Here is an 18,291-nt window from a genome sequence, read left to right on the forward strand (position 1 = left end):
CACACGTGTTGTCTCAGTATGGACAAGTTTATCTCATATCACAGGTGAAACAGGTGACAGTTATGTTAACTCGTGCACACGGTCTCAACCAACGAATTGTACGAGATAATAATGTGACAGTTTGGTATCATTTCCGTTGATGAACCAACCGAATATGGTGGCTTTGTTGACGTGACGTCACACGCGGACAAGTCATGAGTGGAGCCCTGCTTTAGATAACGTCTCCAGAGTGATGCTTTTGTGTTTCGATGAGCATTAAAATGTCTGGTAACTTCGTGTTGCGCTGTTCCAGTTTGCAGCATACCCACGACACGTAGACGTCATTGTCAGCAAGCCGTGACATTGCGTAAGCGTTATTTACGGTTAAACAAGGATATTTTATGAGCAACTTTTAGATAAACAATCAGCGTGTGCTGGTCACATCAACAAACTCCCGATAGTATCATGTTCCCAACAAACATCCACATAGTGCGCCGTACAGGAAAATGTGCAGTGCAAATTGTGAATCACGTCCTTAAACATGAGGAGAATGATGTATATAGTAAACTACAGTTATAACGAACACGCTCATAACGAACTTACAGATATGACGAACTTATTTTGTAGTCCCGACCATTTGTTGTAAATATGCTGTATATGTGCTTATAACGAACTACGGTTATAACCAACTAAAATTAGTGGTCCCTTTGAGTTCGTTATAACCATAGTTAACTGTACATGTAAAAGTATTTAAAAATGAATTATTTCATTTCAGAACAATTTAGTTTTATTGAACTTGGCATTAGGCTTAGTAACTTTTTCCCGCTACAATACATGTATGAACGAATGTAGACACGTAACGCCTTCATATAAATTTTCTTTGACATGCCGCCAACGTGTTTCACTTCAATCGTAAATTGCTTTCACGTGAAGTAGGCGTTTATCCGGCTAACACCTCACCACGTGTTCATGATTGATATTTCTCACAATTATGGTTGAACAGTATGTATTTATAACCAACTGTTGATTAATGAGTAGGAAATGATACATTCCCCGAAAAACTGCTAGGAAAACGTGAGTTCGAGTTGATTATTTATATACTTTCCTTGTTTCTGATTCTAATGTGCAGGATGTACTTGTTTGATTACCCGGACATAATACTTTACGTATGCATAATCTGAACGGCGAACTGCGATGCTATAGAAGAATTGACCAGTTGTTCATCCGGGATTAGTTGTCATTGCAGGTCACTGTTGGCTTAGCCCCGTCACACATTACACATAGCTAATTTCCTGACTATCCATGTTCGAGAATCCCGTCTTTCTTACCTGTATAGTGAGTGAGTGAGTGAGTTTGGTTTACGCCGCTTTTAACAGTATACCAGTCATATCACGTCGTGTCAGCTTAATGTGGGAGGAAAGCCCGAAGTGATGCAGGTCTCAGACGTTTACCACTTCGGTGAAACCCACGAGCACGGGCATGGTGCTGACAAACCTAGAAACATAATCGTGGCGAACTGGGATTTGAACTCACAATCATAGGTTTCTGGCGTGCCTAAGGGACGCAACTCTGCACAGCGAATCGCGGCGCCTTAGACGAGTTGGCCATCCGTGCATCCTCTTACCTATATAACCTGCACATGATACTTTAGTCATGCATAAACGTCTCTCGTATTCGAAATATGTCTGGACATGTTTTGGTGGTGCAGTTCGAGGCAGCTGTGTCAGGATCCGTTGGTCACTCTCACTTTCCCCATGTTTAAGTAACAGTCCAGTTGTTTAGCCATGGTTTACATCGAGATACCCTTTACACAATATACACGGGTATCCTGCATGGCGTGGGTTCGAATCACTGGTCGCCCCGATTATGTTTCTAGGTTTGTCAGCACCATACCCGTGCTCGTGGCTTTCACCCAAGTGGTAAACGTCTGAGACCTGCAACACTTCGGGCTTTCCTCCCGCGTTAAGCCGACACGCAGAAAATTAACTTGAATAAAAGCGGTGTTACACTCACTCACTCACTCACTCCTGCATGGCAAGTGAAAGATTTTAGCAGTGTTGGTTGTTTAACGACCCAGTCGATCAGACAATTCAGTGATTGATATCATGGTCACCGATCCACACAGTTGGGAAATGGTGACATGCATCAACCAAGTCAGCGAGCCTGACCACCCGATCCCGTCAGTCGCATCTTAAGACAAGCATGGATTGCTGAAGACCAATTCTAACCCGGATCTTCACGGGTTGGTTGGTTTGTTGTTTAACGCCGCACTCATCAATATTCCACCTATATGAAGGCGGATCATCACGGGTCTCCACCCGACATGTATATATGTGCATGTGCTTTAAATGCATCCTTGTGATGACGGTTGATAAAAAGTAAACTACGTTTATAACGAACACGCTTATAAAGAACTGACGAATATAACGAATTATTTTTGTCCCGGTCATTTGCTGTTTATATGCTGTATATATGCTTATAACGAACTACGGTTATATCGAACTAAATTCAGTGGTCCCTTTGAGTTCGTTATAACCGTTTACTGTACTGTGTAGATAATTTTAATTTACTATTGTTAATCCAGTCTGTTTGCGAACTCTTAAACCACTGGCCTACTCCATTTCTCTGATCCCGATTCTGTCCGTACAACACCCGGTCAGGGTTAGAATAAGTCCCCACTACATTCTTGTCGCAAGGCACGATTGATAATCATTGGATCGGGTGGTCAGGCTCGATGACGTGATTAAGGACTGATCTGTCGTTGACTTTCCTCTGCTGTGAATCATTTGTCTTTTTGGTCTAGATATTTTTTTTTCTCGACATTGCTGACTGGCGCGTGTAGAGAGCCACATACAACAAAGAACAGCGCCACGCCCTTGATATTTACAAGAGCGTTCGTCGAGAGCGACCACCTGCGCACTTTCGACTTCCCTCCCACACTAGGGTTTCGTGTCCTAATACAATTGAGATACGCAGCGTTAAACCCAACCCAGTCATGATGTCTATATATACATATACGTATGGTCGTGTATGAGGAACCACCCTATACCGCTCTGTGATTATCTAGTTATACAACTAGAAGTATAAACTTGTAGAGATGTCAGGGAGTGTATTTATTGTATTAATGAGCGTACGGGTAATGGAGTTCTCATCTGGAAAATATTTGAAAGGTGACCCCGATCTCCTTGTGGCCTGTATGTATACTGTGTAGGTCGTGCTCGTGTGATGCACGGGGAACACGTGATGGATCCAGCATTTTTAAAAACCGGGGCTCCACTCGGACCATCTGTTACTACAGTGGGTGGGAGTGGGAGTGCCTGCCTCAGTGGTCCCAAACACCACATGTAACCCATTATCAATTTTACTAACAAGCAAATCAATATGTTATCTTAGTAGGCAATGCGCATACAGAATGTCATCTCTTTGTTTGTTTGTTTGCTGTTTAGCAATATTCCAGCTATATGACGGCGGTCTGTAAATAATCGAGTGTCGACCAGACAATCCAGTGACTGACATTGGGATCGATGACATGCATCAACCAAGTCAGCGAGCCTGACCACCTTATCCCGTTAGTCGCCTCGTACGACAAGCATAGTCGCCTTTTACGGCAAGAATGGGTAGCTGAAGACCTATTCTACCCCGGATCTCTCTCTCTCACTCACTCTCTCTCTCTCTGTCTGGTACTGGGTGTTCTGGAAATAATATGGGAAAGTAATTGTGTGGTTCCTGCTTTCAGAGAGTTAGGTTAGTTAGCAACACACCCACACCCACACCCACAGACGCATACACGCACTCACACACACACACTCACACACACACACACACACACACACACACACACACACACACACACACACACACACACACACACACACACACACACACACACACACACACACACACACACACACACACACATACACACACTCACACACACATACTCACACTCTCTCACACATACACATACACGCACTCATACACACACTCACACTCTCTTACACACATATTCAGGTTTGCTCACACACACACGAGCACACGCACTCATACACACACTCACAGACATATATACACGCACATGCGCTCACACACACACTCACACTCTCTTACCCACAGACGCAAAGATTCAGATTTACACACACACTCACACATACACGCACTCACACTCTCTCTTACACACAAATACAGATTACAGATTCGGATTCGCGAACACACACACACACACACGCGCGCTCTCATACACACACACGCACGCACAAGCACTCACACATACACGCACTCACACACACACGCACTCACACATACACACACACGCACACACACGCACACACACCCACTCACATACATACATTCACATACACACACACAAACACAAAAATACGCATTCAGATACACACCCAGACACACATACACGCACGCACGCACGCACGCACGCACGCACGCACGCACGCACGCGCGCGCACGCACACACACACACACACACACACACACACTACCCCCTCACCTCACACCCCACCCTCACCCCACCCCACCCCACCCCACACCCCGGAATATGAAATGGCCCGTCTCTCATTAATATAATTCTAATAGTATTTACTAGTCGCATTTTATCATTAGTCATACTAATCCTAATAATCAATTTTCCCAGTTTATATTTAGTCCCGATTATGTACCCAAATAGATATACTGTCACCTAGTAGGACTTTGTTCACATGACAGACACACTTTTCCTCCTGAAGTTAGTTCCGTGTTTCTCGCACTGGTCACAGTTCACGTACGTGACATCTTCGAGGAAACATCGCCATCACACACTCAGGTAAGAGAGTATACTAGTAGGTGTGTTAGAGATGGGATGAGCCCATTGTAAAGCACAGACATAGTGTTGGTTAAAATCGACCAATAGCAAAAGATACAGACAAAGTTTCGTCATATTAACTTTTCGGAGTGAATTATTTAATTAATTGAAATTAATTGAATCTTCGCACTCCTCTCTTCAGTTTTGTGTCCATAGACGGTACACGATGTGAAAATCTTTGTTCGCATCTCAGATGCGTCCCCGATCATGTTCTATATAGACGACTCGTGAAGATCCAGGTTAGAATTTGTCTTCAGCAACTGCCGTAAGAGGCCACTACCGGGATGGAGTGGCCTGGCTCGCTGACTTGGTTGTTGTCATCGTATCCCAATTGCCGAGATCGATGCTCATGATGACAATCACTGGATTGTCTGGTACAAACTCGAATATTTACATACCGTCGTCGAAAAGCTGGGATAATGCTGAGGGCGGTCTTAAACAAGAAACACACAAAGTGTATAAACGTCTACATCACTTTGGGATCGTTTGAAAGAAGTATTACAATAATTATAAAGTTATAGCAGGGATGTATCTCCCGCTCAGAAATCCGCGTGAAGCCTGTTATCTTCATGGCGGGGTATAAAGTATTTATTTTCCCGCTCATAACGTGAACCAATTATATCACAATATTCTGACTTGGAGATGAGATAAATACTTTTTTGTTATTTCCTTGGCATGAATATTCAACTGCTCTTGTAACTTGCGTGGAAACCAACCACAAGAAAGATAGGGAGACCTGGTGACGGACAATGCAAGGGGAGGGGGTGGGGGAGGCTGTTCAGGTCATTTAGGAACAAGATAAACTAAAGTATATTTTGGGACCTGTCTGACTATGTTCTAAATATGTAATTAAAGACTTCTTCCTCGTCTGTAGAGATTCGGGGTTAGCATAGGTGCCAAGCAATCTACGCTGACCACGAGAGGCGATTAAATGCATCGGAAGTCAGGCTAGGTGTCCTGTTTGATAGTGTGGACCCCGACGGAGGAGATCAATGCTCTTTATATCAAGTACCGCTTTGTCTCGTCCAGACTCGAGTATGTACAGGCTGACAAACGGACAAGACTGTCTCAATCTCCTTGTCCTTTGACTGGTCAGAGTAAGGGATGGCGCATTTAGGTGTGCAGATGTGCGCACCTTTGCTATTTTAGTTTCCGTTGGTTTTGACTGGGCTCCTGTCTACCTAAACAATTTGACAGGTTGGCCGATTTCTCACAAGCTGCGATTGGACCATTTCGTTGTTGAATGAGTGAGTGAGTGAGTAATTAGCAATATTCCAGCAATATCACGGTGGGGGACACCAGAAATTGGCTTCACACATTGTACCCATGTCGGGAATCGAACCCGGTGTGACGAGCGAACGCTTTAACCACTAGGCTACCCGACCGCCACCGTTATTGAACGAAAAAGAAGAGGTGGGACATGACTATTTTAGTGAGAGTGCGGTAGTTCTCTCAGAAGAAACATAAGCAGAGACGTTTGTTATAGTTTGCTAGCTGCTGAATATGTCCGCACAATACAGGTGCTAACTGATGCTGGTATATCCGCACAATATCTCTGCTCCATGTTGGTATGTCCGCACAATACAGGTGCTAGCTGCTTGTATGTCCGCACAATACCCATGCTCGCGGTTGGTATGTCCGCACAATACCCATGCTAGCTGCTGGTATGTCCGCACAATACCCATGCTAGCTGCTGGTATGTCCGCACAATACCCATGCTAGCTGTTGGTATGTCCGCACAATACCCATGCTAGCTGTTGGTATGTCCGCACAATACCCATGCTAGCTGTTGGTATGTCCGCACAATACCCATGCTAGCTGTTGGTATGTCCGCACAATACCCATGCTAGCTGTTGGTATGTCCGCACAATACCCATGCTAGCTGCTGAATATGTCCGCACAATACAGGTGCTAACTGATGCTGGTATATCCGCACAATATCTCTGCTCCATGTTGGTATGTCCGCACAATACAGGTGCTACCTGCTGGTATGTCCGCACAATACCCATGCTCGCGGTTGGTATGTCCGCACAATACACATGCTAGCTGCTGGTATGTCCGCACAATACCCATGCTAGCTGCTGGTATGTCCGCACAATACCCATGCTAGCTGCTGGTATGTCCGCACAATACCCATGCTAGCTGCTGGTATGTCCGCACAATACCCATGCTAGCTGCTGGTATGTCCGCACAATACCCATGCTAGCTGCTGGTATGTCCGCACAATACCCATGCTAGCTGCTGGTATGTCCGCACAATACCCATGCTAGCTGCTGAATATGTCCGCACAATACAGGTGCTAACTGATGCTGGTATATCCGCACAATATCTCTGCTCCATGTTGGTATGTCCGCACAATACCCATGCTAGCTGCTGTTATGTCCGCACAATACCCATGCTAGCTGCTGGTATGTCCGCACAATACCCATGCTAGCTGCTGGTATGTCCGCACAATACCCATGCTAGCTGCTGGTATGTCCGCACAATACCCATGCTAGCTGCTGAATATGTCCGCACAATACAGGTGCTAACTGATGCTGGTATATCCGCACAATATCTCTGCTCCATGTTGGTATGTCCGCACAATACCCATGCTAGCTGCTGAATATGTCCGCACAATACAGGTGCTAACTGATGCTGGTATATCCGCACAATATCTCTGCTCCATGTTGGTATGTCCGCACAATACCCATGCTAGCTGCTGAATATATCCGCACAATACAGGTGCTAACTGATGCTGGTATATCCGCACAATATCTCTGCTCCATGTTGGTATGTCCGCACAATACCCATGCTAGCTGCTGAATATGTCCGCATAATACAGGTGCTAACTGATGCTGGTATATCCGCACAATATCTCTGCTCCATGTTGGTATGTCCGCACAATACCCATGCTAGCTGCTGAATATGTCCGCACAATACAGGTGCTAGCTGATGCTGGTATATCCGCACAATATCTCTGCTCCATGTTGGTATGTCCGCACAATACCCATGCTAGCTGCTGAATATGTCCGCACAATACAGGTGCTAACTGATGCTGGTATATCCGCACAATATCTCTGCTCCATGTTGGTGTGTCCGCACAATACCCATGCTAGCTGCTGAATATGTCCGCACAATACAGGTGCTAACTGATGCTGGTATATCCGCACAATATCTCTGCTCCATGTTGGTATGTCCGCACAATACCCATGCTAGCTGCTGAATATGTCCGCACAATACAGGTGCTAACTGATGCTGGTATATCCGCACAATATCTCTGCTCCATGTTGGTATGTCCGCACAATACCCATGCTAGCTGCTGAATATGTCCGCACAATACAGGTGCTAACTGATGCTGGTATATCCGCACAATATCTCTGCTCCATGTTGGTATGTCCGCACAATACCCATGCTAGCTGCTGAATATGTCCGCACAATACAGGTGCTAACTGATGCTGGTATATCCGCATAATATCTCTGCTCCATGTTGGTATGTCCGCACAATACCCATGCTAGCTGCTGAATATGTCCGCACAATACAGGTGCTAACTGATGCTGGTATATCCGCACAATATCTCTGCTCCATGTTGGTATGTCCGCACAATACCCATGCTAGCTGCTGAATATGTCCGCACAATACAGGTGCTAACTGATGCTGGTATATCCGCACAATATCTCTGCTCCATGTTGGTATGTCCGCACAATACCCATGCTAGCTGCTGAATATGTCCGCACAATACAGGTGCTAACTGATGCTGGTATATCCGCACAATATCTCTGCTCCATGTTGGTATGTCCGCACAATACCAGACATCCGGATACCCGTAAAGATCCGGGTCAGAATAGGTCTTCAGCAACTCCTGCTTGCCCTAAAAGGTGACTATGCTTGTCGTAAGAGACGACTAACGGGATCGGGTGGTCAGGCTCGCTGACATGGTTCATGCATTTCATCGTATCCTAATTGCGTAGATCGATGCTCATAATCTCAATCACTGGATTGTCTGGTCCAGACTCGATAATTTACATACCGCCGCCCTTCAGCTGGACTATTGCTGAGTGCGGCGTTAAACAACAAACAAACAAACAGGGAAGAAATGTTGAAAGGTTCCACAGCTTATTCTAGTATGGGACATTTGGTGTCCAAAGTTGTGTCTAAAGTATTGCAAAAGTTAGGTAAATACGTTTATTCAATTGAATTAAACCTATTGTATCGTTATTGGCACAGTCGAACATCGATTCAAAAGTTTATTATTCCGCGTTTGATAACATGTTACATGCTATCCTGGTATTTTTCTTTCCTTCTCAACATACCGATCTCAAGTATATTGATTGTGTGTACAAGGTACTAAATAAATGGATTAGATAGAAAACGCCTTTCTGTTTGTCGACAATGCCCAGTGACATTGTGAACGCCTTTCCGTTTGTCGACAATGCCCTGTGATCACAAATTAACTAGTTCCTGCATAATAAGGAAACTATGCTTTCCGGGTGGGTCGGTCAGGTACCCCTAAACACACATGTAATATTCTCCAACCCTGAGGAAGAGGTTCCATCACTAAGATGCCAGCAATTTATTGTCCTGATGAGGGACCGAAATAATTGGTCGTAAGAGGCGATTAACGGCATCGGGTTGTCGGACTCACGGACTTGAACGATGCAGGTCATCATATCCCAGTTGCGAAGATCGACTCGAAACAAATTGACGAGATACTTAAGATAAGAAAACGAAGTGAAGATGAACTCGAATAATTAAGATATCCTTTTACTGTCTTCCAGCTGCTGTCCTCAGAAACATGATGACCCCAACCCTTAACATCCTTCTGAGTGTCGCTGCCATCTACTTCGTTCAGCGTATAACCGGTGAGAGATAGCCCCCCCCCCTTCCTCTCTCTCTCTCTCCCTCTCCCTCTCCCTCTCTCTCTCTCTCTCTTTGTCTCCCTTGCCCCTCTCTCTTTATATCTCCATCGTCCCTCTCTCTCTTTGTCTCTCTCTCGCCCTCTCTCTGTCTCTCTCTCGCCCCTCTCTTTATTTGTCTCTCTCTCCCTCTCTCTTTGTCTCTCTCTCGCCCCTCTCTCTTTGTCTGTCTCTCTCCCCTCTCTCTTTGTCTGTCTCTCTATCTTTGTCTCTCCATCGCCCCTCTCTCTCTTTGTCTCTCTCTCGCCCTATCTCTGTCTCTCTCTCGCCCCTCTCTCTTTGTCTCTCTCTCCCTCTCTCTTTGTCTCTCTCTCCCTCTCTCTTTGTCTCTCTCTCGCCCCTCTCTCTGTGTCTGTCTCTCTCCCCTCTCTCTTTGTCTCTCTCTCTCTTTGTCTCTCTCGCCCCTCTCTCTTTGTCTCTATCTCGCCCCTCTCTCTTTTTGTCTCTCTCTCGCCCTCTCTCTTTGTCTCTATCTCGCCCCTTTCTCTCTTTGTCTTCTCTCTCGCCCCTCTCTCTCTTTGTCTCTCTCTCGCCCCTCTCTCTTTGTCTCTCTCCCGCCCCTCTCTCTTTGTCTCTCTCTCGCCTATTTCTCTTTGTCTCTCTCCCGCCCCTCTCTCTTTGTCTCTATCTCGCCCCTTTCTCTCTTTGTCTCTCTCCCGCCCCTCTCTCTTTGTCTCTCGCCTTTTTCTCTCTTTGTCTCTCTCTCCCCTCTCTCTTTGTCTCTCTCTCGCCCTCTCTCTTTGTCTCTCGCCTATTTCTCTCTTTGTCTCTCTCCCGCCCCTCTCTCTTTGTCTCTCTCTCTCCCCTATCTCTTTGTCTCTCTCCCGCCCTCTCTCTTTGTCTCTCGCCTATTTCTCTCTTTGTCTCTCGCCTATTTCTCTCTTTGTCTCTCGCCTATTTCTCTCTTTGTCTCTCCCCTATTTCTCTCTTTGTCTCTCTCTCGCCCCTCTCTCTTTGTCTCTCTCCCGCCCTCTCTCTTTGTCTCTTGCCTATTTCTCTCTTTGTCTCTCTCCCGACCCTCTCTCTTTGTCTGTCTCTCTCCCCTCTCTCTTTTTCTTTCTCCCGCCCTCTCTCTTTGTCTCTCGCCTATTTCTCTCTTTGTCTCTCTCCCGCCCCTCTCTCTTTGTCTCTCTCCCGCCCTCTCTCTTTGTCTCTCTCTCTCGCCCCTCTCTTTTTGTCTCTCTCCCGCCCTCTCTCTTTGTCTCTCTCTCGCCCCTCTCTCTTTGTCTGTCTCTCGCCAATTTCTCTCTTTGTCTCTCTCTTGTCCGCTCTCTCTCCCTCCCCCCGCCCCTCTCTCTCTCTCTCGCTCAAATTACAGTTAACATTGTGTCGTCAGACTTGTTTACAATTATCAACCTTTTCACTATTCAAGATTGTCCGGCTTGATTCCTTCTAAAGCTACATGCCACATGTAAGTTTCGCTTGTTTTCATTGTACTATGGACATTGATGCCTAAATTACTGAATAAACTGTCTGTCTGTCTGTCCGTCTGTCTGTCTGATATATAGTGATGATGAAGATGATGACTCGAATCATATGAATGGCGGATAGGTGAACACTATAAACAACACAATGATACCAATAATCAGAAGCATCTTTTGACTTTTCAGCAACTCCATGTCCCCAAGTGGCTATCTGGGAGTCAACCTATTCTATGGTTGGATACCAAAAGAATCTTTCTGGTTTTGTATGGGTTCATCCCAGAGACAACCAATTTGTCGTGACATGCAACCCCTCCTGTAGTGGAACTTCAACCTACAGCGCTACTTACAATGATACACAGTCTACCCTGACTGTAGGCAGAATCTCAGTGGATGATTCCGGGTTTTGGCGGATCAAAGACGCAAATGTAGACATATATACTCCAATATGTAATCTGACGACAGCAAGTGAGTTTGAAGTTAATCATTATTTGGGAAATGTTACTTTTTATCTCAAGTTCTTCTATTTTATTGGTTACAAAAATGGGTATTTTTATCTATTGTGGGTTTTCTCTCGCTTGGGTTTAGAATGTTGTTTTATTTAGACCAGATGCATAATCATAATAGACTCACTGAAGATCGTAGACATACATGTGTTTGAATACCACGCACAACAATGATATAAGTTGTACCGTTTGGTTTCCAATGTCCTTTCGATCAATATTTTGTCTACTCTGTTTTTGCACCTCCATTTATCAATTAAAACCCTAATTATGTATTACATAGTGCGTGTTTGTGATAGATATACTCCTTGCATTTACTTCAGGGTGTGAAAATACGTACAACAGATGACTATAAGTAGGATCATTCTAAACTGTCCGGCAAATGAAACTAAAGTCTTGAGTGAGTGAGTTTGATTTTACGCCGCTTTTAGCAACATTCAAGCAATATCACGGCGGGGGACACCAGAAATGGGCTTCACACACTGTACCCGTGTCGGAATCGAACCCGGATCTTCGGCGTGATGAGCCAACGCTTTAACCACTAGGCTACCCGGCCGCCCGTAAAGTCTTTAACCCTTATGTTTGATGGTGGCTTAAACAGAAACAAACAAGAAATAGTTATTCAATGAGGATGTATTTGATAAGGGTGTCGGGAAAACGGTGGCCCTAGTCATTTACCGTACCGCAGTTCGCTGTTCTGAGTGGCAACCTATTATTATGGGTTCGAATCCGGGTTCGCCGCTATTGTTCTAGGTTTGTGAGCTCCATGCTCGTGGGTTTCACTGAAGTGGTTAACATTTGAGACCTGCATCACTCGAGGTTTTCCTCCCACATAAAGCTGGAATACTGATCAAAGCGGCGTTGAACCCAACTCACTCACTCACTCACTGATATGGGTATCCTAGTTATGATTCGGACCTTAGATTTTGCAGTGTTTCGGCGACTGTTTTCACCAAGTAAACTTCTGATAATGGCTGTAATTGTTTGGTTAAATTCAGTCTGGGGCGGTCGGGAAGCCAAGTGGTTAAAGCGTTCGCTCGTCACGCCGAAGACCCGGATTCGATCCCCGACGTGTGTACAATGTGTGAAGCCAATTTCTGCTGTCCCCCGTGATATTACTGGAATATTGTTAAAACCATTCTCACTCACTCACCTATATTAAAGGTTATGATCTTAAAAAGGTATTATTTTTAAAATATAACCCTGTCATTCTGAAGGAAATGTTAGACTAAATAGAATCCGTTCGTGGCTTTTTTACCCTAATAAAACACTTAGAAAATCTTTAAAGCATATTAGACATTTCTTGTGCATCTAAATACATTTAATGTTGAACATTTTATCATCCACTGTGTGTTGTGATAGTTTAAGTAAATATTCTTGTATTGGAGATGTTTTCAAATAGGAATTTCAACTGTTGACCAATCCGTTTGAATAAAATATAATATTGTGTAACCCATATATTTCATCAGCTTGTATATCTATGCATGTTCGTTGATGCGATTGGCCGTGATATTGCTCGAATAACCATACTCACTCAGTCAAATCGGGCGGTCGGGTAGCCTAGTGGTTAAAGCGTTCGCTCCTCGCGCCTAAGACCCAGGTTCGATTCCCGACATGGGTACAATGTGTGAAGCCCATTTCTGGTGTCCCCCGCCGTGATATTGCTGGAATATTGCTAAAAGCGGCGTAAAACCATACTCACTCACTCACTCACTCAGTCAAATCCATTCTTCAAGTGTATACTTTACTTTGTCCGGCACTGTACATGCATTACTATATTTAGCGGTTAACATTCCAGATCTGCCTACTTGCAACATTAGCAGTGATCTGGATCCACTTTCCCTGGAACTCGGGACAGTTCTCTCTATAACAGTGAACATCAAGAACTACTCCTGTTCGGACCAAGCCGGGTTTGACCTTACCACTGGTGACGTCACCGAGACGTTGCTGCGTAATGATTACGCTACACTCAACACAAATGAGGTTCTAAACAGCACCGTGAACGTTACATTGACACGGCTCGGGGACGTCCGGCTCAACTTCACCTGCCTCGACACCAGCTGGGAGCTTGACTGCACTGGTGTCAAACAGTTGTTAAAGAGTGAGTAGTTTGGGCATATATAGTGCTCTCGCATCAGTCGCAAAGCAGTTCGACCCGTGAAGATCCGGGGTAGAAAAGGTCTTCAGCAACCCATGTTTGCGGTAAGAGGCAACTGTGCTTGTCGTAAAAGGCGACTAACGGGATCGGGTGATCAGGCTCGCTGACTTGGTTGATGCATGTCATCGTATCCCAATTGCGTAGATGCATGCGCATGATGTCAATCACTGCATTGTCTGGCCATGACTCGATTATTTACTGATCACCTTCATATAGCTTGGATATTGCTTCATATAACTGCAATGTTGCCCAGTGAGACGCCAAAACAACAAACAAATAAAAGCAAAGTAGTTAATGGTGTTTCACTCATAAATGATTATCCCATGGGAAATCCAGGGATGCTAGGAAAATTTGTTATTTTTTACAACAAAATGAATTAACAGTTTTATGTTTATAAATGTTTTTCAGTCACTTCACACATGTCAACCTAACGGGATCGAGTTGACTCGATTGTTTACAGACGCCGTCAGATAGCTGGAATATTACTGAGTGCGGCGTTAAACAACCAACCAACCAACCAACCAACCAACCATATGTTTGGATCATGATGTCAGTCACTGGATTGTCTGGTCCAGACTCGATTGTTTACAGACGCCGTCATAAAGCTGAAATATTGCTCAGTGCGGCTTTAAACAAACAACCAACCAACCAACCATTTGCGTAGATCATGATGTCAATCACTGGATTGTCTGGTCAAGACTCGATTATTTACAGAACGCCGTCATAAAGCTGTAATATGCGGCGTTAAACAACAAACAAACCTATCATATTCATGAATGAAGCAGGAACGTAGTGTTTTCACATCCATGAAGTATAATGACAATGTATTTATCGTGTGCCATGTGGTATATGATATATCATTTACTTGTTTATTATTAACGCAACACTTAGCAATACTCCAGCTGTTTGGAACCCGTGAAGATCCGGGGTAGAATAGGTCTTCAGCAACCCATGCTTGCCGTACAAGACGACTGTGCTTGTCGTAAGAGTCGACAAACGGGATCGGGTGGTCAGGCTCGCTGACTTGTTTCAAGCATGTAATCGATCCCAATTGCGTGGATCGATGCTGATGTTGTCAATCACTGGATTGTCTGGTCCATACACAATTATTTACTCGGCGTTAAACAACAAACAAACAGACAAATCAAACAAACAAAATAATTGAGTCTGGACCAGACAATCCAGTGACTGGTATATATAATAGTCCGCCAGCCTGTCCACCGGATCACGTTGGTCGCCTCTTATGACAAGAGGTTACTGACCGCGTCTGACCCTGATCTTCATGGGGTAATTGATATATTATCAATGTTTAAATTCATGCAAACCCCAGTTTTGAAGAATTTTTTTCTTTTCAGAAGATAACCTTAAGTGTGGAACCTCAATCATAGTTTTTCAATGACATGTAAAAAAATGCAAAAAAAAAGAAAACTTCATAAAATCTACCAACAGGCCCGCCATCATGCAACATCAGCAGCGATGTTGAAACGGACGACCTTGAACTTGGTACAGAGGTGACCCTCTCAGTGGACATCAGGAACTACTACTGCTCCAAACAGGCGGAGTTCAACCTCACCACCGGCAGCGCCAAGGAGGTGCTGCTAGCTAGGCATGACGTGGATGACATTTCAAGCGCCTTCCCAAACACAACCTTCAACGCCACAGATGAGAGATTCGGAAAAGTTCTTGTCAAGTTTTCCTGTGATAACTTCGACAAGGACCTGATCTGTGGCGGCATCAAGGAACTTGTTAAAAGTTAGTACGCCTAACACTCATTTCCTTTAAAACTATAGAGACCGCCTCCCCACGTGGTCTAGTGGTAGAGCGTCCGCCCGGAGAGCGGAAGGTCCAGGGTTCGATTCCCGGCCGCGTCAAAAGACGGTACTTGTTGTTACCCTGTCTGACGCTCGGCATTAAGGGTCTTAAACAAGGACTGGTCGGCTCGGAGTCAGTATACTGTGTCTGAGTGGGGTATTCATGTTAAACTGCGGCATGGTATCTCAGTGAGCTAGCACTATAAATCGGCATCAGTCCGGACTAGTACAATCAGACACACACACACACACACGTACACGCACGTCGCTATTTAAGTGCAATAATCGTTGGAGCGACGTTAAACCCCATTTCACCACACCTTGAAACTATAGAAAATATCCCAATCTCAAGGTGTAAATGTTCCGCTACTCCTATCCATGGGATATGTGGCTTTCACAATTGTCAACAACCTTCACAGCAAGCTTCGTTTGTTTGTTTGCTTATTTGTTGTTTTCAACGCTTTATGACAGCGGGCTGTAAATAGTCCAGGGACACCTTGAGCACCAATCTACTCAACTGGGACACGATGACATGCATCAACCGCATCAGTGAGCTCAACCACTCGACCGTTCGTCGCGTCTTGCGGTGAGCCTGGTTTTGTGAAGACCAGTGCTAACCAGGATAAAAGGGGGCACAGCAGGTTTCGAAGCGGACTGGGAAGGGACGTAACTCGGTGGTGTAGCAACTAGGAGATAAACGAGGTGTTTTCTCGTTGGCTCAATATGTTGTAAAAAGTTCTGTCCTACTGACTCACTACAGCGTATTCATTTATTTCTTACTTCAGCATGTTGTAAATAGCATTATTCATTTATTTCTTACTTCAGCATGTTGTAAATAGCATTATTCATTTATTTCTTACTTCAGCATGTTGTAAATAGCATTATTCATCTACTTCTAACTTCAGCATGTTGTCAATAATATTATTCATTTACTTCTTACTTCAGCATGTGGCCAATAATATTATTCATGTACTCCTTGCTTCTGCACGTTGTAAATAGTATCATTCATTTACTTCTTACTTCAGCATGTTGTCAATAATATTATTCATATACTTCTAACTACAGCATGTTGTCAATAGAATTATTCATTTACTTCTTACTTCAGCAAGTTGTCAATAATATTATTCATCTACTTCCAACTTCAGCGTGTTGTCAATAATATTATTCATTTACTTCTTGCTTCTGCCTGTTGTAAATAGTATTATTATGGACTTCTTACTTCAGCAAGTTGTCAATGATATTATTCATTTACTTCTTACTTCAGCATGTTGCCAATAATATTATTCATTTACTCTATCGACTGTCGTACGTCTATGTTAAAGGATGGGACGTACGCTCGCCTTAGCGCTACGACTGTCGTAAGTCTATGTTAAAGGATGGGACTTACGCTCGCCTTAGCGCTACGACTGTCGTAAGTCTATGTTAAAGGATGGGACTTACGCTCGCCTTAGCGCTACGACTGTCGTACGTCTATGTTAAAGGATGGGACGTACGCTCGCCTTAGCGCTACGACTGTCGTACGTCTATGTTAAAGTATGGGACTTACGCTCGCCTTAGCGCTACGACTGTCGTGAGTCTATGTTAAAGGATGGGACGTATGCTCGCCTTAGCGCTACGACTATCGTAAGTCTATGTTAAAGGATGGGACGTACGCTCGCCTTAGCGCTACGACTGTCGTACGTCTATGTTAAAGGATGGGACCTACGCTCGCCTTAGCGCTACGATCGCTTTGTACAACGGCACCCAGGTGTACATCGGTTAAAGCTTCAAGGTGTCCCACAAACTGGGCACCATTGCCATCAATACTCGCCCAGAAGACCTTGATCCCGCTGAAGGTCCTTCCTGTTTTTTACTTGACGTTTTATTGTGCAGGGCTTCCTTCAACAACAGCAGCGACGACATCTCCATCAACTACGCCTCCAGGTAAGACACCGACAACAAGTTCAATAGGTAAAACTATTTATGCTTGGTAAGGATTAGATTGGTTCTCAAATATGGATCGAGCAAATTCATTAAATTCGATCGGTTGGTAAATATATGTGTCATAGCTGATGTCGTAGATGTCTTTGCTCGTTACAGTTACTGCTGACCCACCAGAAAATGACCTTATGGGTGCTTAGATATAATTGTGCTATGCATGATTTTTTTCTCTCGTTACTTCGTAATGTAATAAAAAAAAACATTATATAAAAGACTTTCAGCATATATGTTAGGGGTGGGACGGGTCACTCGGGTACTCGAGTCGGGGTGGTACTGAGTAGGACCCGGATAACCACAGGACAACCCGGACCCGTGGTTAGTCATGTGATATATTTTTTATTGACATTAACATAACAATAAAATGTCATGGTTACACTTTATAAGAACAAGTTGCTAATATTCGCATTTTCATTCTGACTGTGCACACATTCCTTAAGCTTCTGATTTTTATATGTTTTTGTAAAGACAAAGCTTCAGTCAACTTCAGTATATGCACGATCAGATCGTTTTTTACTATATATAAATACTTACCTAACTTGAGACCGAGAGTGGGTCCCCGGGTAAGGTCGGGTAAGGGGGGTCGGGTACCCGTGTAGAAAATTTCGACTCGTCCCAACCTTAATACATGTCTACTTTTTATTCATCAGACATTATGTCTAATAAATGTTATTATACCATAAACAGTTATCAG

At 44.3% G+C, this 18,291-nt stretch overlaps 1 protein-coding gene across 1 annotated transcript in view; it reads left to right on the forward strand.

The window, feature by feature from the left end:
- Window positions 1–1,023: 1,023 nt before the first annotated feature.
- The window catches only part of LOC124120450, a 19,332-nt gene continuing 2,064 nt past the window's right edge, over window positions 1,024–18,291 (forward strand). The window contains exons 1-6 of the mRNA XM_046483272.2: window positions 1,024–1,053; window positions 9,590–9,673; window positions 11,338–11,616; window positions 13,450–13,752; window positions 15,259–15,561; window positions 17,493–17,543. Coding sequence (XP_046339228.2) covers window positions 9,607–9,673; window positions 11,338–11,616; window positions 13,450–13,752; window positions 15,259–15,561; window positions 17,493–17,543 — 1,003 coding nt within the window. The 5' untranslated portion in view covers window positions 1,024–1,053; window positions 9,590–9,606. The remainder of the gene's footprint in view (window positions 1,054–9,589; window positions 9,674–11,337; window positions 11,617–13,449; window positions 13,753–15,258; window positions 15,562–17,492; window positions 17,544–18,291) is intronic.

This window comes from Haliotis rufescens, unplaced genomic scaffold, assembly GCF_023055435.1.
Source record: "Haliotis rufescens isolate VD_foot unplaced genomic scaffold, xgHalRufe1.0.p SCAF_24, whole genome shotgun sequence".
Classification (NCBI taxonomy): Eukaryota; Metazoa; Mollusca; class Gastropoda; order Lepetellida; family Haliotidae; genus Haliotis; species Haliotis rufescens.